A 23719-nucleotide genomic window follows, 5' to 3' on the forward strand; every position below is an offset into this window, starting at 1 on the left:
TTTTTGATGTGGACCATTTTTTTAAAGTCTTTATTGAATTTGTTACAACACTGCTTCTGCTTTATGTTCTGGTCCCTTGGCCCCGAGGCATGTGGGATCTTAGCTCCCCAACCAGGGATTGAACCCACAACCCCTGCATTGGAAGGCAAAGTCTTAACCACTGGACTGTCAGGGAAGTCCCTAAGTTTCTGATTTTTTTATATGAAACTCTGCATATGACTGCAATGCATGATCAGATGTCAGTAAAATTCTTTTATAAAATGTAATTTAAGATCAGATGAAGCCATTTTTAAAAAATCAGAATTTAACTGGATATCAACTTACATATTTATAAATTATATGATTCTAAGAATATGAAAGAGTGCAAAAATGTCATATGTTTTATGTAGGAAGCATCTACATATCAGCAGGGCCAAAGAACTGCAAAACCCAACAAGTAAACAAGCTGAGTGAAAGCTGTAGATTTCTGTGGGGAGCAGAAAACTAGGTAAAATAAACACTAAAAATAACATCTTTAGCTCATGACATATATAGTAATTATAAAAGTCCTCAGTATGACAGGATAGTGCAAAGAACTGCTTTAGCTATTGATAGCTCTGGGTTTCATGTCTGACCAAAACCTCTGTTCATGGGGGGAAAAAAAGTTACCTGGGATAGTAATTTCTTTACTGGAAGGACATGTTTGATCTTTAGGAATATTTAGAATTAAGTAGTTTGGAGAGTTCCGCTTCGAGGATAACAAGGAAAGTTGCTTCAGAGACCCACTCTCCAGTGAAACAAGCAAAACTGACAAATACTGTTTTAAAAAACAACCATTTAAAGTCTCTGGCGGGACTTCCCTGGTGGACAAGTGGTAAAGAAGCCGCCTTCCAATGCAGGGGACGCGGGTTCGATCCCTGGTCAGGGAACTAAGATCCCACATGCCACGGGGCAACTAAGCCTGCATGCCACAACTACTGAGCTCATGAGCCTCAACTACAGGACCTGCGTGCCACAAACCACAGAGCCCATGCACTCTGGAACCTGCATGCCACAACTTGAGAAGAGAAAACCCACACGCCACAACTAGAGAGAAGCCCATGCACCACAAGAGAGAAACCTGCATGCCACAACAAAGAGCCCGCACGCCACAAACAAAAGATTGCACGTGCCTCAACGAAGTTCCCACGTGCTGCAACTAAGACCCAGCACAGCCAAAAATAAATAAAATAAACAAATAAATAATAAATAAATCTTTTTTTAAAAACTTAAAAAAATAAATAAAGCCTCTGGAAATTGTCCTAAGGGCATATTCAAATGAAGAAACATTATTCAAGAAAATCTATGAAAACTTGGTATTGGGATAGTTTGTGGCATTTGAGCCATAACCCATTTACTACCTTGCCCCAGTTTAGGTTGACAGAAACTCCACTCCAGGTAAGTGTGGCCAAGAGAACAGAGCTTCCTCTCAGCTTTCAATCAAAACTTACCATATGTCACAGAGAAAGGCAGACCATCAGCATTTCTCATCCTTCCAACTCCAAATTGAAGAAAATAAATTCCTGGTGAGTGTGGCCAACAGAGCAGTCTCCCTTCCTCCACCCAGCCTCCACTTAAAAAACAGAAGCTTTACCACAGTGCAGTAGGCTGAAAATGCTGGGACCCCAACCGTTCTCACCCCAGTTCACTTGTAGGACAGAAGTTCTACACCAGAAGCAGCAAGTCAGAGGCTACTGACCAGCCCTGTGCCCAGAACAGTGGCTCAGAGAATCCACCCTAGAGGAGAGGCAGACTATAAGAAAAGAGAGCTCTGAAGCTCTCCCCAAAGTAACTGACTTTATTTGAAATGGAGTGTGAGAAGTTCAAGCCTAAGGGTGCTCTCAAAAACAATAACTCTTCTTAATTAAGAGCAACAGCTAAATCATAGGCCAGCTAGTTTATCAGAAAGAACCATGGAAAGAGACAGCTAAGAAGAACACACATGCAGTCAGAAAAAAACTCAGAGTGGCCTCAAAAACTACCCCTCTCCAAATTTAACTGGATCAGACTGCTGAGCAATTTATTCTCCAGGGCACTGTATCGAAATGATAAAATGATCAACTGATAATTAGTGGAGCCTAATGGACAGGATGCAATACCAAAAGAAGAAGGCAGCTTTAAAGAAAGATGTTGTAAAGAGATACTCAAAGATAATCTGCTAAAATCATTGTAATACTGGTGGTGTTTGCACAACTTTGCTAATATAACAGAAAACCTCTAAATTATACACTTTAGTAGGATAAATGCCATGGTCTGTGAATCGTATCTTAATAAAGCTGTTTTTTTTTTAAATATAAAAATGCAATGAAAAAAGAATGTTCAACCTAATTAGTAAGAAAGAGGCATTTTACCACTATTTGACATCATGTTACGTTAAGGTGGGTTTCCTTCTCTACAGTGTAAGCTACCTAAGAGCAAGGACTTGACCTACTTTTTTCACTTTTATATCCCAGCACCTAGCATAGTCAGCTATCAATAAATACTGTTGAATACATGAGGGAATACCTTTGCATTCCCTCTTACCTCAACCTTGAAATTCCTTTCTCCTCCTACACAATTTCTTATCCTATCCTTTCATTTTCTTGCATATCAAATACTGATCTCTCCCTCACTTCCTCTCTAGTACTAAAGCAATTAGTTTGTATTATAAATGAAATTCAGAGTCTCAGATCTTCCTTTGACATTTTTGTTGTTTTGTTTCCTTTTGGCCACAATGTCCAGCTTGCAGGATCTTAGTCCCCCAACCAGGGATCGAGCCTGGACCCTGGCAGTGAAAGCTCCAAGTCCTAACCACTGGACCACTAGGGAATTCCCTCAGATCTTCCTTTGCTATCATTTGTGATCCTTTTGGTAAGCAATACCATATAGGGGGCCAAAATATTTACTGAAGAAAATATTTACTTAAAAAAAAAAAACAGCTAAGCACTTTACGTACAAACACTGTAACTGTGATTTAAGCTAAACCTAATTGTTTTGGTTTATGCTTTAACATGCTCATAAAATATCATTACCCATTTATTTGAAAGCATGTCCCCTTTATTAACCTTATTAATTAATTAAGAATTTTGCTTATTTATTATTAACAGCAATTTTTCTCATACTTTCCTACTCCACAATTGTCTGCATGTACTATGCTGGTGACTAGCTATCCAAATGTTAAACCATCTCTTACCAAACTAGTGAATAAGTGCAGAGAAATTGCTCTCCTCAATTTAAAATCTTTTTCCAAAAGAATAAAATACTTAGGAATAAACTTAACTAAGGAGGTGAAAGATCTGTATATTGAAAACTATAAGACATTAATGAAAGGAAATGCAGAACACACAAATAAATGGAAAGATATTCTGCACTCGTGGATTGCAAGAATTAACATTTTTTAAATGTCCATACTACCCAAAGCAATCTACAGATTCAATGCAAACCCTATCAAAATTCCAATGACATTTTTCACAGGAATAGGACAAAAATTCCTTAAATTTGTATGGAACCATTAAACCAAACAGCCAAAGCAATCTTGAGAAACACAAATAAAGCTAGAGGCATCGTGTGCCTTGATTTCAAACTATACTAACAAAGCCCTAGTATTTAAACAGTATTATACTGACATAAAAACAAACATAGATCAACAGGACAGAACACAGAGCCTAGAAATATACCCATGCATGTATGGTCAATTAACTACAAAGGAGCCAAGAATATACAATGGGGAAAGGACAGTCTCTTCTAAATGGTGTTAGGAAAGTTGGACATACAGATGAATGAAAATGGACTACTATCTTATACCATACACAAAAATCGACTCAAAATGGTTTAAAGACTTGAGTGTAAGACTGGAAACCATAAAACTCCTAGAAGAAAATATAGGCAGTAAGCTCCTCGACTTAGGTCTTGGTAATGATTTTTTTAATCTGACACCAAAAGCAAAAGCAAAAGCAGAAATAAACAAGTGGGACTACATCAAACTAAAAAGCTTCTGCACAGAAACAGAAACTATCAACAAAATGAAATGACAACCTACAAACTGGGAGAAAATATTTGAAAATCATATATCTCATAAGGGGATATAAAGAGCTCATACAACTCAAGAGCAAAAAAAAAAAAAAACAAACAATCCAATTGAAAAATGGGCATAAAATCTGAACAGACATTTTTCTAAAGAAGATATACAGATGGCCAACAGGTACATGAAAAGATGCTCTACATCATTAATCATCAGGGAAATGCAAACCAAAACCACAATGAGATATCACCTCACATCTGTTAGAATGGCTACTGTCAAAGAGAATAGCAATAAATGCTGGAGAAGGTGTAGAGATAAGGGAACCCTCCTACACTGTTAGTGCAAATATAAATTAGTGCAGCCACTATGGAAAATAGTATGGAGATTCCTTAAAAAATTAAAAATAGAACCACTATATGATCCAGCAATTCCCCTTCTGGATATTTATCTAAAGAAAATGAAAACACTAAATCAAAAAGATATCTGGGCTTCCCTGGTGGCGCAGTGGTTGAGAATCTGCCTGCTAATGCAGGGGACACGGGTTCGAGTCCTGGTCTGGGAAGATCCCACATGCCGCGGAGCAACTAGGCCCGTGAGCCACAACTACTGAGCCTGAGCGTCTGGAGCCTGTGCTCCGCAACAAGAGAGGCCACAATAGTGAGAGGCCTGCGCACTGAGATGAAGAGTGGCCCCCGCTTGCCTCAACTAGAGGAAGCCCTCGCACAGAAACGAAGACCCACTACAGCCAAAAAATAAATAAATAAATAATAATTAAAGGTGCTATTAAAAAAAAAAAAAGATATCTGCATTCCCATGTTCAGTGCAGAATTATTTATAATAGCCAAGATATGGAAACAGACGAAGTGTCCATTAGTGGGTGAATGGATAAATAAATTGTGATATATATGCAATGGAATATTATTCAGCCATAAAAAAAGAATGAAATCTTGCCATTTGTGACAACATGGATGGACCTCCAGGGCATTATGCTAAGTGAAATAAGTCAGACAGAGAAAGATTAATACCATATGATCTCTCTTATATATGGAATCTTTAAAAAAACATAACAAAACAAAAAAACCTAAGCTCATAGATACAGAGAAAAGATTGGTGGCTGCCAGAGGCAGGGGATGGAAGGGGGAGAAATGGATGAACTGTTTTTGTATATTTTAGTTTAAAAAAATTGAACAAAAAAGTAAGTAAAATTTTTAAATAAAAATAAAATCTTTTTCCAAAGAACAAAAAATCTCCCTACATTCAAACTTAATCCTTGAAGGTTTAAATATTTCAACTCAATAATGGATTAAATAATTTGTAAATTCAACAAAATTTTATTCAAATATTTACTGTACATCTAACTATGTACCAGACACTAGGCACTTGGGACAATAAAAGAGAGAAAGATTACTGCTTTCATTGAATGTGTATGTTTTCACTGTGTCAGAAAAAATTTTTTAAAAGTTCCTTGCTTTCTATGAACTATTATGGATGATAGGAAAAAAACAGATCAGATAACTACACATCAAAACTTATTATTATTTATCATTATTAATAAATAATGAACATTCATCTTAAAATAAAAATCAAACTACTTCTAGAATTTATATAGATCTAAGGAAGAAAAATTAATATCTGAATAAATATCAACTGGTAAATTGGGTATAGGTTTAGGGAGTAACTATTAAGATATGTCACTGACAATACCATTGTCTTGCTATGTGATCCTGACTGTGTCAGAGGTTTTCAATTTCCTTCTTCATAGAACTAGTAATAAGGCACCAAGAAAGTTCTGGTGAATAACTACTGAATCACAGGCAAATGTAATAAAAATGTAATCATTTATGACTATTTTTCAACTAACTTATAACAGAATGACCAAAGTAAGAGCTGAGATTTTTCCCTCTTCTACACTTACAACACATTGAAATGTATTATAAATACTGTTTTCTATCACTGGGGTTTATCTTCTTTAAAATCTATACAACCAATTAATGTTAATTATATTCTTAACATATAAATGGAATTTTCAAATAATTTCCCTGAACAAATTTTATGAAATAAGCTTTTTCTTCTTTTCTCAACAAGGTTGTAGAAATAAATACGTAAGCTTTCTGTCAGACTAGGACTGACTGGCTTCTGAAGTGAATGCTGTAAAACAGGGGTAATCTGTCACTCTGGGTATGCTATCTTTGACAGCCTGCAGGGAAATAAAATTATATCTGACATATGACTAGAGATGCTAAAACCTACAAAAACATCTTCCAAAAGTTTAATTAATATTTGAAAGTTTAATTAATTTCTAACATAATATTCACTGAAAGCTATTTTTCTCATAGTACTAATAAGGCATACTTTAAAGATTAGTGAATACGGGACTTCCCTGGTGGCACAGTGGATAAGAAACCACCTGCCAATGCAGGAGACACAGGTTTGATCCCTGGTCAGGGAAGATCCCACATGCCGCGGAGCAACTAAGCCCGTGCGCCACAACTACTGAGCCTGTGCTCTAGAGCCCACGTGCCACAACTACTGAGCCCACGTGCTGCAACTGCTGAAGCCCCCGCGTCTAGAGCCCGTGCTCCACAATAAGAGAAGCCACCACAAAGAGAAGCCCACGCAACGCAACAAAGAGTAGCCCCCACTTGCCACAACTAGAGAAAGCCCGCACGCAGCAATGAAGACCCAACACAGCCAAAAATAAATAAAATTAAATCTTTAAAAAAAAAAGATCAGTGAATAGATTTACAAGAATCACTATCTTAAAAAGAATTTCTTTTACCCACTAAACAAAAGCAAATGTAGAACCCAGAAAGATAACACACCTCAAATTTTCCAACACTCAACAAAAAATTTTTAGTCCCATAGAGTGAAAAAGCAAAGAACAAAGAGTTTCATTACTTTTCAATAGATCAGTTGAATAGATACACTGCATTACACATAAAAATGGCAACAACTTTCTAATTTTAAAACAGACTTTGAAAAACGAAATGCCACAGTGCCCTCTACTGTCACTTTAAATAAACAAATAATCTGTAAAATAAACTCTAGGTTTTACATTTTTGAAACTATATCCAATATAATCAATGAAAGAAGAAACAGTTTTTCATTATTAATATAATATTATAATAAAATTTCATCTCATAAAGAGAAGCAATCTCAACCATGTCTGATTGCTTCAAGTGTAAAAAAATGATATTCTCATAACCCCTTAAATCTGTTTTTTATCACTACATTATTTTATTTTATAAATGCCTTCAGTAGAGGAACAATAGACTTAGGAAAAAAAATCACTGTCATAGGAGAGGAAGTAACTCTCTAAAGACAATAATATCTTTAGATGAGACATATTGACCTAGGCATGCTTAGAAGAGTGGTATCCAAAGTGAGTTAAGTAAAATATCCCAATGGGGTGCAAAAAGATAGTATCAATATTATCACTTCTATTTTTAATTAAACAACTAATATTTAGTACATAGAATAACACTCCCTCTGTGGGATGTATATCACATGGTAATGTGTCAGGATATGCAGTATCCTAATAGAAAAGAAGGAGTTTCAAAACATGAAGTGTTAACAACAGTACCCTCAAAGAAACTATATATACCCACAAAGAGTCTATACTGAAGAAATTCTAATTACATAATCACAAATAAACAAGTATATGGCAGAGCTGTTCCTTTCTTACAGCTACTTCAAACTCTTCATTAGAGTTAATAAATCTAATCAGATGACAATAACTTTAAAAAGTAGAAATTATAAAGATTATTTGAACTGTGAAATCACATCTTACTATCAGTAAGTTACTATCATAAACCTTACTGTAAGTATATATTATGTCTCAAAATTACTAAATAATAAGACTAGGACTCCATCACAATTAGTAAAACATTTTAAATAGTTTATTTCACCATTATCTCTTCCCTTTTATCTATGTTTTTTTATGGTTGAAGAGGCAAGTCATACATTAGTATATGATAAATGTATATTATCATAGATAAATATGTATACCTATTAGAATTACATCCTAAATATTTTAACTAACTGTGGTATGTATTCAAAATAATTTAGAGATCACTGGCCTAGAGATAAGCTTGTTCCTACTACAAGATCTATAACTAAGGAAAAATTTAGTAAGTGTTATTATAATTAAAGAAGCCTTCAGAGGAGCCAATGCTTGGAAAACAAAAGCCTTGTGTCCAGAGAGATGACTATATACAGCATCTATATAAAGCCCCTACTAGAGCTGCAATGACAAAGTGACAGATCAACTGAGAATCTTGTCATAAAGTAATCATCTATAGTCAATTATCCTATTATTTACTTTGTCTTCTTATATAGAAATAAAACAAATATAAAAAAATAAACATCTTTCTTAATAGCAAGTTAAGTAAATCACTCTTTGCTCTAAAAACTCTTACTTTATACTTTCATAATTTGTCTTAAATATTTATTACATAGACATGTTTTCCCTCACATTCAATTCACTATGAATTCTAGAAGAAACAATTTCTTAATTATTTTTCTATGACCCAAGCTGTGCCTTTACTGGATACTGAATTAATAATGATTGAATGAACAAAGACTACCCATATGATTCATCAAATTAAGCCTCCAGGTCCATGTGCAGCAGAATTCTATGCTCCTTAGCCATTGGTCAACTAAAGGGAACAGCATGAATGGCCATCCTGACAAGCAAGGGGTCAGAGGTTAAATTGTCCCAAGGGCCAGCTATAGCTCAGTAGAGATATTTTACAAAGAATAGCATAGAATGAAGGGACCATGTTACTAGAAAACATTTTCATTTTCTTTATTCTTTCTTCTCCTTTCCCTTGCCTAAAAGCTGTCTATATTTTAAAATGCAGATTTGGAATACCTGATTTATTAAGGAAATATTCCTCCTAAATTTATATAAAGGTCCATTTCTTCAAAAGAGAATTGAGAATTTTCTTTGATATAAGAGAGAAAAATACATAAGGTTTAAGATAGGGTTACTTTACTACATAAGAGAACACAATAATGCTATGAATAAGCCGATTTTGATGTCCCTAAAAAAAGTATTTTTCATCAATGGAATATTTATTTGTAGCTGGAAAGTGAGTATTTTAAAAGTCCTAGGATTATAAAATCTCCATCATGAGGCAATTTAATTATGGTGACCTGCAACATTAACACATGCAAAGTTATTTACTTGCCCTTAATCTCTGAATCTAGAAAAACAACCCAAACAGGGAAGAAGTTGACTAACTACAAAATAAACCAATTTCATAAATAATAATAATGATAATTCATGGAGGAGAAAAAGAACAAGGGAGGAGGGAGAAAAAGAACGAGGGAGGAGGGAGAAAAAGAGGGGAAGGAAGAAAGGAGAAGGAAGAGGAGGAAAGAGAAAAAGATAAGAGATGAGAACAAGGAGGAAAGGGAAAGAGGAAGAGTTTAACAACTGCACAACTTTGTGCATATGTGCATATGCTATAGGCACTATGCTAAATACTTTACCTTCATTTAATTCTTACAAAACCTGTCAAAGAAAGGTAGTATAGGGCTTCCCTGGTGGCGCAGTGGTTGAGAGTCTGCCTGCCAACGCAGGGGACGCGGGTTCGAGCCCTGGTCTGGGAAGATCCCACATGCCGCAGAGCGGCTGGGCCCGTGAGCCACAATTACTGAGCCTGCGCGTCTGGAGCCTGTGCTCCGCAGCAAGAGAGGCCGCGACAGTGAGAGGCCCGTGCACCGCGATGAAGAGTGGACCCCGCTTGCCACAACTAGAGAAAGCCCTTGCACAGAAATGAAGACCCAACACAGCCATAAAATAAAATAAATAAATAAATAAATAAAAATTAAAAAAAAAAAAAAAAAAAAAGAAAGGTAGTATTATTGCCCTAATTTACAGATGAAGAAACCAAGGCTATGAAAGGTTAAATAACTTTCTCAAGAGAAAACAGAGCTGGGGCTAGAACCCTGTTCTAATTCCAAAGTGTATGCCCTTAATCAATACATTTTGTTGATTCCATAAAAGCATTTAATGTCAATGAAAAGTCTTAACATAACTCTGTAGAGCTGCCCTAGGTCCCAGAAGGCCTAGCACTAAAATTAAAATATTTGGTGATAAATAAACCTAACAGTCTGAAAGAGACAAGGAAGAAGCAAAAAGTCAAAGTCAAAGAAAGCTCAAAGAAAGAACATTCCATCCAAAAGCAGTAGAATACACATTCTTTTCAAGTGCATATGGAACATTCTCCAGGATAAATCACATGCTAGGCTACAAAACAAGTCTCTACAAATTTAAGATGACTGAAACCATATCAAGCATCTTTTCTAACCACAAAGATATGAGACTAAAAATCAAGTACAATAAAAAAAAATTGCAAAAAACACAAACACATGGACACTTAACAATATGCTACCAATGTGTCACTGAAGAAATCAAAGAGAAAATCAAAAAATATCTGGAGACATATGAAAATGGAAACACAACAATCCAAAATCTATGGGAAACAGCAAAAACAGTTCTAAAAGGAAGGTTTATAGCAATACAAGCCTATCTCAGGGAATAAGAAAAATCTCAAACAATCAATCTAGCCTTACATCTAAAGGAAGTAGAAAAAGAACAACAAAACCCAAAGTTAGTAGAAGAAAAGAAATACCAAAGATCAGAGCAAAAATACAATTGATCTTTGAACAGCATGAGTTCAAACTGCGTGGGTCTCCTTGTACGCAGATTTTTTTCAATAAATTTGTATTACAGTACTACAAGATCTGTGACTAGTTGAATTCACAAATGCAGAACCACAGATAGGAGGGCCAACTGTACAGTTATGTGCAGATTTTCCACTGTGCGGAGGGTTGGCACACCTAACACTTGCGTTGTTCAAGGGTCAACTGTAAATGAAATAAAAACTAAAAAAAAAAAGAAAATATCAATGAAACTAAGACTGGTTCTTTGAAAAGATAAACAAAATTGATAAACCTTTAGCCAGACTCATCAAAAAATAATAAGAAGTGGACCCAAATAAATAAAATCAGGGACTTCCCTGGTGGCCTAGTGGTTAGGATTCCAGCATTTCACTGCAGTGGCCTGGGTTCAAACCCTGGTTGGGGAAAATCCTGCAAGCTGAATGGTGTGGCCAAAAAAAAAGGAAATAAAATCAGAAATGAAAGGGAAGAAGTAAAAACCAACACCATAGAATACAAAGAATCATAAGGGATCACTATGAACACCGATATAATACTATATACACCAATAAAATGTACAACTTAAGAAAAATGGAAAAATTTCTAGAAACATACAATCTCCCAAGACTGAATCAGGAAGAAATAGAAAATATCAATAGACTAATTAACATCAACAAAATAGAATCAGTAATAAAAAAAATTCCCACCAACAAAAGTCACGGACCAAACAGCTTCACAGGTAAATTCTGCCAAACAGTTAAAGAAGAGTTAACACCTTTGCTTCCTAAATTATTCCAAAAATTTGAAGAAAAAGGAATGCTTCCAAACTTATTCTATGAGGCCAGCTTCACCCTGATACCAAAATCAAAGACACAACAAGAAAAAAATTACAGGCCAATATTACTGATGAACATAGAAACAAAACTCCTCAACAGTGTAGCTGATTCACTTTGTTATAAAGCAGAAACTAACACACCATTGTAAAGCAATTATATTCCAATAAAGATGTTAAAAAAAAAATCCTCAACAAAATATTAACCAACCAAACTCAACTATACATTAAAAGGAACATACACCATGATCAAGTAGGACTTATCTCAGGGATGCAAAGATGGTTCAATATCCACAAAGCTATCAGTGTGACAGACCACATTAACAAATTTAAGAATAAAAATCATATGATCATCTCAATAGATCCAGGAAAAGCTTTTGACAAAATTCAACATCAATTTATGATAAAAACTCTCAAGAAAGTGGATATATAAGGAACATATCTCAACATAATAAAGGCTTTTATGAAACACCTACAGCCAACATCATACTCAAAGGTAAAAAGCATTTTCTCTAATATCAGCAACAAGACACAGATGCCCACTCCCACCACTTTTATTCAACATAGCCCTAGCCACAGCAATCAGAAAAGAAGAAATAAAAGGCATCCAAATTGGAAAGCAAGAAGTAAAATGTCACTGTTCACAGATTACACAATACCATATATAGAAAATCCTAAAGGCACCACCAAAAAAACTATTAGAGCTAATAAATGAATTCAGTAATGTTGCAGGATACAAAATTAATGTAAAGAAACCTGTTGCATTCCTATACACTACCAATGGACTTTTAGAAAAAAAGTTTCAGAAAAAAATCCCATTTATAATTGCATCAAAAAGAATAAAATACCTAGGAATAAATCTAACCAAGGAGGTGAAAGACCCATACACTGAAAACCATAAGACATTGATGAAACAAACTGAAGATGACACAAGCAAATGGAAAGATATACCATGCTTACGGATTGGAAGAATTAATACTGTTAAAATGATCATACCATCCAAGGTAATCTACAGATTTAATGCAATCCCTATCAAAATACCAATGACATTTTTCACAGAACTGGAACAAATAATTCTAAAAATTTTTATACCAGGACAAAAGACCCTGAATAGTCAAAACAATCTTGAGAAAAAAGAACAATCCTGGAGGTATAACGCTCCTTTATTTCGAAGTACACTACAAAACTACAGTCATCAAAACAGTATGGTATGGCACAAAAAACGGACACATACATAAATGGAACAGAATAGAAAGCCCAGAAATAAACCAATTACTCTATGACAAGAAGGCAATAATATACAATTGGGCAAAGACAGCCTCTTCAATACTGGTGTTGAGAAACCTGGACAGCTACATGCAAAAGGATCAAACTGAACTACTTTCTCACACTATATACAAAAATGAACTCAAAATGGATTAAAGACTTAAATGTAAGACCTGAAATCATAAAACTTCTAAAAGGCCCGTGCACCACAACTACTGAGTCTGAGCTCTAGAACCCACGAGCCACAACTACTGAGCCCACGTGCCACAACTACTGAAGCCCGTGTGCTCTAGAGCCCGTGCTGCGCAACAAGAGAAGCCACCACAATAAGAAGCATGCGCACCACGACAAAGAGCAGCCCCTGCTCGCCGCAACTCAAGAGAGCCTGCGTGCAGCAATGAAGACCCAACTCAGCCAAAAATAAATAAATAAATAAATAAATAAAATTTATTTTTAAAAATAAATAAATATATAAATAAAACTTCTAAAAGAAAACATAGGCTGTATGCTTTGACATGGGTCTTAGCACTATTTTTTTGGATACATTTCCTCAGGCAAGGGAAACAAAAACAAAATAAACAAAGGGATTACATCAATCTGAAAAGTTTTGGCACAGCAAGGGAAACTATTAACAAAACAAAAAGGTATTCGGAACTCTCTGTACTATTTTTACAACGTGTAAGTCTAAAATTATTTTTCAGGTAAAATTAAATCAATCAGTAGCCAAATTCCAACTCCTATACTCCAAAAGAAAGTAATAATAATAATGAGTCATCATTGCCACTGTAAAACTTGTACATACTACATTAGATTCTCCTCTGAAAGAATTCATTATTTGTTGAGAGGGTGGTAAAAATGGATAAAGGGGGTCAAAAGGTACAAACTTTCAGTGATAAAATAAATTGCACATTTGAAAGTTGCTAAGAGAGTAGATCTTAAAAGTTCACATCACAAGAAAGAAAACTTTTCTTTAACTATTTAAGGTGACAGATGTTAACTAGACTTACTGTGGTGATCATTTTGCATTGTATATAAATATCAAATCATTATGTTATAAACCTGAAACTAACATAAGGTTATATGTCAATTATACCTCAATAAAAATATAAAAAAGAATCCATGTTTTGCTGGAGCAATGGTAATTGCTGCATTTTTTCAGTGATTTCTTCATTTGAGGGTTTGCATTAAAGATTCAATTTCAAGTACATTAAGGGTGATATACATGCTTTGTTAACTACTCAGATAACTGTGTACCTTCAATTTTGTGGAAATTGGAACTCTTGTACATTGCTGATGGGAATGTAAAATGGTTGCAGCTGCTATGGAAAACAGCTTGGCAATTCCTCAAAAAGTTAAACACAGAACTACCATATGACCCAGCAATTCCACTCCTAGGTATATATCCAAAAGAATTAAAAGCAGGAACTAGAATAAATATTTGTATACCAACGTTCATGGCAACACTATTCACAATACCCAAAAAGTGGAAACAAACCAAGTGTCCATCAACAAAAGAATGGATAACAGATAAATTAAGATGGCATATACATACAATTCAGCCATAAAAATGAAATTTTGATATATGCTATAACATGGATGGACCTTGAAAGCATTATTCTTAGTGAAATGTCAGACAGAGAACGAATATTGTATGATTATACAAAGTATCTAGAATAGGTAAATTCATAGAAACAGAAAGGAGAATAGAGATTACCAGGGGCTGGGGGGAGGAGGGGATGAGAAGATATTATTTAATGGGTACAGAGTTTATACTGGGGATGATGAAAATTTTCTGGGTATAGATAGTAGTGATAGTTACACAACATTATGAATGTATTTAATGCCACTGAATTGTACACTTATAAACGGTTCAAATGATAAATATGTTATATACATATTAACATGATTTTTTTTTTAATTGACCTGCCAAGTAACAGATTTACATAAACAAGTAGATAATACACATCTCTTTTTTTAAGACTTTTTTTTTTTTTACAGCTGTTTTAGATTCACAGCAAAATTGACGGGAAGCTACAGAGATTTTCTATATACCCCCTGCCCCAAGACATGCATAGCCTCCCCATTATCAATATCTCCCATCAGAGTGGTACATTTGTTACAAATGATGAACCTACACTGACAGTTTGCATAGACTTTTAAAAATAATTTCTAACTCTCTATTGAGCCTCTGTTGAGTCACGGTCATTATATTTTTTTCCTTTAATTCTTTGAACCTATTATAAGAGTTGCTTTGAAGTATTTTTCTACTATATCCAAAATCTGGATCCACTCAAAGACAGTTTCTATTTGCTGTTGTTTTCCCTGTATGTGAGTCACACTTTCCTGTTTCTTTGCATGTCTAGTAAGCTTTGGTTAAAAACTAGACGTTTTAGACAATATAGTGTAGAAACTCTGGATTCTATTTAATTTTTCTGGTTGCTGTTCTTTGGAAACTTGCCTGGACTTAACCTGCAGACTCCCTCCTCTTGTAGTGTGCAGTCACTGGTATGTCTGTTCAGTATTTTTTTTCTTTTTTTAATTCTTATTTTTATTTATTCCTAGGGGTCACACCTGTGAGATCAGACACATTTCTATCAGGTCAATCTCTCTAACTCTTTGCAAGGTCAGGAGAATCATTCCATACCTTTCCATTTTTTTCCTTCATTAATCCTGGAACACTTCTACTTACTTCACTTCACTGCTCCCTTTTTCCCCACAACTTTTCCACTAGGCTTCCAGCAGACGAAAAACAAGAAACAAGCAAACTAAAAACTCAGCAGAGAAAAAAAAAAAAAAATCCTATCAATCAATAATACCTTCAAATTTGCCTTTCTAATTGAAATGTGAAGAGCCACCAAGAGAAATGAGAAGCTGACCATAGGCAGGTAAAGGATTCAGGAGGTAAAAGGTGGACCTTAAAAAAGACAATAATTAAAATTGCCCATCCCAAAATAATTAAAAATAGCCATGGACAAAGGAAAAGGAAAAGAATCTATGGATTAGAAGAAGGCAAAGGAACGCCTCACTGGAAGTATGTATTCTATGCAATAGGAAAACAAAGAAAGTCATACTGTTCATTTCAGTATAATTCATTATTATGTGATCCAGTAATGAAAATATGAAAGTTAAAGCAGCTCTGCCTCTACTACGCACCTGACCTTAAGAATATATAAAAGAGAAAAACTATTTAAATCACAAAGTTGTCTTATATAGTAAATAAAAACGTACATGTAAGAAAGCACTTTGTAACCTGTGAAGTCTTTTAAAATAATGCCAAATTTATTTAGATACAGAGAACAAACAGGTTGTTGCCAGAGGGGAGGTGGGTGAGAGGATAAGTGAAAAAGGTGAGGGAAATACAAGATGTACACACTTCCAGTTACAAAATAAATGTTACCTGTATGAAATGTACAGTGTGAGGAATACAGTCGATAATTATGTAATATCTTTGTATAGTGACAATGGTAACTAGACTTATCGTGGTGATCATTTTCTAATGTATAGAAGTATCGAATCACTATGTTGTACACCAAGAACTAACATAGTGCTGAAGGTCAATTATACTTCAAGAAACAAACAAACTTAAAGGAAAAGATCAGATTTGTAGTTACCAGAGGCGAGGAGTGGTGACAGCGGGAGAACTGGATGAAGGTGGTCAAAAGGTACAAACTTCTAGTTGTAAGATAAATAAGTATCAGGGATATAATGTACAACATAATATAATTAACACTGCTGTACATTATAAATGAAAGTTGTTAATCAAGTAAATCTTGGGACTTCCCTGGTAGTCTAGTGGTTAGGATCTGGCACTTTCACTGCCGTGGCCCAGGTTCAATCCCCGGTCGGGGAACTGAGATCCCACAAGCCACGCAGAGCGGCCTAAATAAATAAATAAATAAATAAAGTAAATCCTAAGAGTTCTCATCACAAGGAAAAATTTTTTTTCTTTTTCTTTTATTTTTTATCTACATAAGATGATAGATGTTCAATAAACTTAATCATTTCATGGTGTATGTAAGTCAAATCATTTTACTGTACATCTTGTACAGTGCTGTACGTCAATTATACCTCAATAAAACTGGAAGAAAAAAATAAAATACATCACATATTTTAAAAAATAAATGAAAAAGACAAATTTTAGACTAGACTATTAAGGAATATATTTTCTCACTACATAAGCACTAACAGAGCTATGAATTATTAATTTGGGGCAAATGTAAACATACTTAAAAAATTAATGTGCTTTGATATTCTTTGAAGAAAACGTCTATCTATCACAGGGTAATAATAATGTTCGTATTTTTCTTGGGGAAAATAAATCAAACACTTAGAAAGCTCTAAAGTGGTTTCTTAAAATTGGTCACTCCTCTTTGGAGACTTAATTAAGAAAAAAATTTCCTCTTGAGATATATCATCTTTGCTCAACTTTGAACATATGATTAGCTTGCACAGTAATTTGTAAATCAGTTAGCTTCCCACATATCTTAGGAACGAACTAGTTCAAAGAATAAACATATTTTCTATATTAACAAGAAATAACAAATTAACTTAGTTAATGCACAAAGAATTAAATTTGCAGACCACCAAAATTTTTACCCTAAAAATTACCGTCAATAATCTAGTTTATTTTAAATTTACCAAAACAGTTGGTTTTCTAAGTGTTGATACCAATTCAACAATCTTAATTATTGTAAACTAATTGCTTTGGGAATTACCATTTTTCACTTCTACCTGCAAAACCTGCAGACTGATTTACCCTCCTGCTCAGGCTGACCAGCCCACAATGACATACATGAGACCCAGATCAAAAAGCCAATGCCTATGAGAGGCAGGCAGTTAATCATAGTTGAATTAAGCAGGAATGACTGGGAGCAATGATGACCTGGACAGATCACACCCAGTCTAAAGGCACAACCAATACTCTGCGCAGCCAACTACTGCTCAGGAAGTTGGCCCCCGAGCTGCTAGATCTTCCCATTCTCACAGAAAAGAGAAATCTGGATTTTGATATAAAACATCTTCATTTTTAACTATTAGCAACTGGTAATTTAAAACTGGTAAAAATATAGTTTTAAACAAAACATCTGTGGGACTTCCAGTTTGTGGCTCCTGTATTCTTCTTAAACACCTGCAAACTTCCCTGCTTCGCTTTCTCATTATTTTATCCCCATCACCTTCTTCTCCAGAATAGTCAAGCCTAAAGAATACGGAAAAGGTTAAGAAATGGAATAAAGAAGCTAGACGTTGTTAAAGGATACAAAGTTGGAACTAGAAGGGGAATAAATGCTGGAGATCTAATGCACAGCACTGTGATATAGTCAACAATACTGTCTAATATACTTCAAAGTTGCTAAGAGGATACATCTTAAATCTTCTCAGCACAAAAAAAGAAATGATAATTAGGTGACAACAGCTAACCACTACCAGTGATAATCATACTGCAATACATAAATGTATCAAATCAATAGGATGTACACCTTAAACTTATATAAAATTATACAACAAATATATCTTAATTTTTATTTTAAAAAAAAGGAGCTAAAGAACACCAAAGCTCAGGAATCTTGTTACTAAGCTTGAATTAAACATACTTCAGCTTAAAAAGTATGAAAATCAGAGCTACTCCTGCAGCCTTAGGGGCTCCACTTCAACTAGTGACTACATCCACTCAGCAAACAAAATCATAAGGGGTTCTTCAGCAAGCGTGGAGCATAGAGCAAAGCCAAGCATTTGCAAGAGCTTGGGAGCCAAGCGGACTGGAGCTGGAGACCCAACTCTGCTACTTGATTGTTACCTCTACCTCCTTATCATTTAAAAGCTAACGATATCATCAATTCTAGAATGCTGTTATGAGAAATAAATAAAATATTATACATAAAGCACCTAGGCTTGGTGAATAACCTGCAGATGACCAGTGCTTAATAAACGGGTGCCAAATATATTGATGTGGCTTATTATAATCCTTACAACTTTGTACTTTTGTAAGAAGAAAGCACTGGAGAGAGAAAATTTTCTGTCTCAGGGCCTATCTGTGTCAGTTTGTGTACATGTTCTCCCTGCTGTCTTCCTCCCTCAGACAAATTAAAAAATACTCTGTATTTAGACATTATTCCATTATTCTTATGATCAATGAATTTCAAGTGGTTTCTAACTCTTGTCCTCAGGCAGGAATATAAACAGAAGAGATAAAAAAATAATTAAGATGTCTGGCATTTTACTGGAATAAGGCCCTAACTCTTCCCAGTCAAGCCTTTTACCATTGTTTCACCATTCAGTTTGCATTTTTCTTAATATATAAAACACAGTACAAATTGTGATAAAAGCCACCTATAGAAATCAAGCTGTAACCTTCATTCAGATATAAAAATACTTCAGTGGCTGTTTTGTTGGGTTCTAGTGCTTTAGGCTCAAACTCCCTAACACAGTCTATTTGGCCCTTCCCAGTGCAACCACAATTAATCTCTGCGGACTCGTCTCTCCTTCCTTTCTGCCAAGCTCTCCAAATACACTGTACTCTATACAATGTACTCCTGTACATGCTGTTCCTTCTAACAGGGACACACTTTTTATAAAATCTGTATCTTGCAATAACAAATTAGTTTGGGATCTTTTAAAGAATATTTCATTAATGTTTAAGATATGTTGTATTTCTAACGAGCAAGATTCTGCTGAGAAGTTAAATTGAGTTTGCACTTCCTGAACAAAACCAATCTCTAGAACTCTTTAGGCTGTGACAATTATAGTAATGTGTTTAGAGAAATGAATAGCGTTTTAAATAAATGGCCAAATAATTGTGACTTACTGATCACTCAAATCTAAGAATGCATTTTAATTTTAAAAACTATTATAAGCATAAATGTAAAGAAGTTCACTCAGGGAACTAGTTAAAACCCTAACCACCTAATAAAATAAAATATAAAGAGCTATAAATATTATACTGATGACACCTAAATATTCTCCATAATTCTAGAACTGCACTCTAACCAATTAAAACAAACAAAATGCATAGCATGCCAAGGGAGACAAGAGTCTTTAAAAGGTAGAAAATTTCACTAGAAAAAAACAAAGTGCAGAAATGTCAGAATGAATTATAATTCTAAAGGATTAACTAAATGAAACTGAAACCAAGCTAAAATCCAGCAAGTCATTTTTAATTTTTAAACAGTAGATCAGGTTAGAGGGTAGAGAGGGATGAAAAGGCAGAGGCAAGAGGATTTTTAGGGCAGTGAAAACACTCTGTATGCTATCAATACTATAATAGTAGATATATGTTATTACAAATTTGTCCAAACTCAAAATATGTATAACACCAAGAGTGACCCCTAACGTAAACTATGGACTTTAAGTGATAATAATGTGTCAATGGAGTCCATCAATTGTAACAAATGTACCACTCTGGTAGGGGATGTTGATAACCGGGAAGCTATGCATGTGTAGGGGCAGAGAGTATATGGGAAATCTCTGTACCTTCCTCTCAGTTTTGCTGTCAATCTAAAAGTGCTCTAGGGCTTCCCTGGTGGCGCAGTGGTTCAGAATCAGCCTGCCAATGCAGGGGACACGGGTTCGAGCCCCGGTCCGGGAAGATCCCACATGCCGCGGAGCAACTAAGCCCGTGCGCCACAACTACTGAGCCTGCGCTCTAGAGCCCGCGAGCCACAACTACTGAAGCCTGTGCACCTAGAGCCAGTGCTCCGCAACAAGGGAAGCCACTGCAATGAGAAGACTGTGCACCGCAACGAAGAGTAGCCCCCGCTCGCCGCAACTACAGAAAGTAGGGCACAGCAACAAAGACCCAATGCAGCCAAAAATAAATAAATTAAATAAATAAATATTTTTAAAAATAAATAAAAGTGCTCTAAAGAATAAAGTCTATTAATGGGGCAGAGAGGAGGAGATCAGAAAAATTATAAATCTTTGCTAGCCATAGAAGACTAATTTTTAAACTATTATAACTAGAAGTTCTAAGTAGACTAAAAACTACATAATAAAGCTAGCATAATTTAGCTCTGGATTTGTATTTGAAACACTTTTATTTCCATATCCTAGTGAGACCCCTTCGAAGCATTCTTTTTTTTTTTTTAATTTTATTTATTTATTTATTTTTGGCTGTGTTGAGTCTTCGTTGCTGTGCGCAGGCTTTCTCTAGTTGCGGCGAGTGGGAGCTACTCTTCGTTGCAGTGCACGGGCTTCTCACTGCTGTGGCTTCTCTTGTTGCGGAGCACGGGCTCTAGGCGCGTGGGCTTCAGTAGCTGTGGCTCGCGGGCCCTAGAGCGCAGGCTCAGTAGCTGTGGCGCACGGACTTAGTTGCTCCACCGCACGTGGATCTTCCTGGACCGGGGCTCGAACCCGTGTCCCCCGCATTGGCAGGCGGATTCTGAACCACTGCGCCACCAGGGAAGCCCCGAAGCATTATTAAGTGCTATCTCCTAACAACTTTAGAAAAATTATTTAAATAAATTGTATTCACACACCCCTTCTGTTCCAACACACAGTCTCTTTTAGACACAAATTATTTACCCTCGTCAAAGGTCTACTGAGTATCTACTGCACATAGTACATTCAGAAAATATAAGAAGATCCTTACACTCAAGATCCTTCCTCTTAGGTCTTACAGTTCAGCTCTGGGAAAAGGTCAAAATGGCCCTGAGAGACTCCAAGTATGCAAATGTTAAAGACAATCAACGAGCCTGTCCTTCTGTTCCCTTTCTTGGAACACTTCTCTCTTGGTTGAATCCTTCTTATCTTTCAAGTCTCAATATAAAGGCTATCTCTTCACAAATCTTTGCTGACACCATCCTGCTATTTTCTATGGCAGCATCCCACTTCTTTCTTTCATTGCTGTTCTTTTTTTTTCCAATCTGTAATTACATATTTAGTTGCTTGTTTACTGGTTTATCATCTGTATCCAATAACAAACTGAACACTCTGTGTGGACAAAGACTCCACCATATTACCAGTAATCAGCAAAGCACTCAGTACTCAATGATTAAATGAATGAGTACATCTGGTGCTCAGGAGAAAGGTCTGAGCTAGAGAGACTGGGGTAGAGGTGATAACTTAGCCATGAAAAATGGTAAGATCACCTGTGAGAAGTGTATGGGGTTAGAAGAGAACCTAGAACCAAGACCTTGAGGTAGCCCAACATTTAGAGTTTTAACAGAACAGGCAAAGAAGACTAGGATACAGAAGTCAGATAAATCAAAGCGAAACCAAAGAGAGAGTGTTTCAAGGAGTGAGTATTTCAACTGCAGAATTCTGCCAAGAGGTCCAGTAAAAAGTGAACAGAAAATGACCCATTAGATTTCACCTCATTAAGGTTAATGGTGACCTTAGTGAGAGCCATTTCAGAGCGTAGGATCTGAGAACAAATTACAGAGTGATTCCCAGGTGAGGAAGTAGAGACACTATCTAATTGCTAAAAGTGTGAAGGACAACAGAGAGGTAGTAACCAAGATAAATGATCCTGAACACCCAGGAGGTAAATATAATAGTATATCTGTATAGCATGAGATTCAAACAAGCAGGGAAAGCAATCCTCACAATCCTGAAAGTACACCAGCGTAATTCAATGGTCAAATAATGTTAATTGTTGGTGCTGCTAGTTAATAAACTGTCTCCCCATTAGACTATAAATGACCCAGTGAGCGCAGAGATAACGTATGTTTTATCCATGCCTAGGTTCCTAGGAACCTAGAACAGTGCCTGCCACACAGTAGGTGCTCAATAAATATTTCTAAGTGAATTCATAATTCTGAATACAATCTCAACTACTGTAATAGCCACCTTGATTGTCTCCTCTGATCCATTTTATTTTTTTTTTACTGTGAGATGACTATGTCACATAAGCATAAACGTGTTTTTACAAATGTTACTGTCATTACGCCTTACTTCCCCTATCAGACGCTCAAGCTTCTTGACAGCGGAACTTCTGTCTACTCATCCCATGACCCGCTCAGTGTCTTGCAGGAAGTAAGGCTAAATAATCCTGAACCTGGAGAAATGGCTTCTTACTAAAGAGCTGTGACAGGTATTTCACAGTGATTCCAAGGTCAACCAGTGGACCCTCCCGCCCCAAGCGCGGAGATGCCAGAACCGGCGCTCCCCCGGACTGGAGCCGCAGCAGCCGCCTCCCCGGCAGAGGGCGCGGCAGCCACCGCGACACACAACCCCCTACAAGTCGGCCGCCGGCCTCAGTCCCCGCCCCCGCCCCCGCCCGGCGGTCACCTGCAGCGGCTGCACTCGGGCCTCCGCTCAGCCGGCTCCACGGGCAGTTCCCACAGCCCGTCCGCACTAGCCCCGTCCGCCTCCGCGTCCAAGGCAGTCGCCGCCGGCGCTGTGCCGCCCTCCCGCCGCTCCTCCTCGTCCGGCTTCTGAGAGCTAGAGGCCCCGGGTAGCCGCGCGACGGGGTCCCTGGGTGTTCGCGCCTCTTTCTGCGGCTCCATGGCAGGCGCTCAGGTCCGACCGTCACATTGAAGCCCCGCTGCCGCCAGGGGGCACCACAAGCTGGAGAAACCAGCCTGCGCCGCCTGGCGCCACGCACGCACGCCACGTACGGGGGGCGGGTCTCCGAAGCCCAGGCTGGAGACCCCGCCCCGCAGTGGACAAAGAATGAACCCATTGGTCTGTCCCCAGTGGGCCAGTTCACCTAGAACCCGGAAGGAAAGTGTGGATTGTTCTGGGGAGCAGGTGAGGTTAGGAAAGCGTCTCGGGGAGAAGTAAAGGAATCTCCTCTGAAAACACCTCAGGTGGCAAACTTGAATGTACTTTCTTTATTTTCACCCCTTTAAAAGTGAAAATAAAATGGAATTCTGCGTTTTCCGCCTTAGGATGGCAGTTTAAGAATTAGCTGGGTGACCGCGCGCAACAAAGACCCAATGCAGCCAAAAATTAATTAACTAGTTAATTAATTAATGTAAAATTTTTAAAAATAATTT

At 36.6% G+C, this 23719-nt stretch overlaps 1 protein-coding gene across 1 annotated transcript in view; it reads right to left on the reverse strand.

The window, feature by feature from the left end:
• Positions 1–23311, reverse strand: part of DTWD2 (DTW domain containing 2) — a 124991-nt gene extending 101680 nt beyond the window's left edge. Inside the window, exon 1 of the mRNA XM_036847668.1 lies at positions 23010–23311. Within this exon, the coding sequence (XP_036703563.1) occupies positions 23010–23227 (218 nt within the window). The 5' untranslated portion in view covers positions 23228–23311. The remainder of the gene's footprint in view (positions 1–23009) is intronic.
• Positions 23312–23719: the final 408 nt, after the last annotated feature.

This window comes from Balaenoptera musculus, chromosome 3 (genome assembly GCF_009873245.2).
Source record: "Balaenoptera musculus isolate JJ_BM4_2016_0621 chromosome 3, mBalMus1.pri.v3, whole genome shotgun sequence".
Lineage (NCBI taxonomy): Eukaryota > Metazoa > Chordata > Mammalia > Artiodactyla > Balaenopteridae > Balaenoptera > Balaenoptera musculus.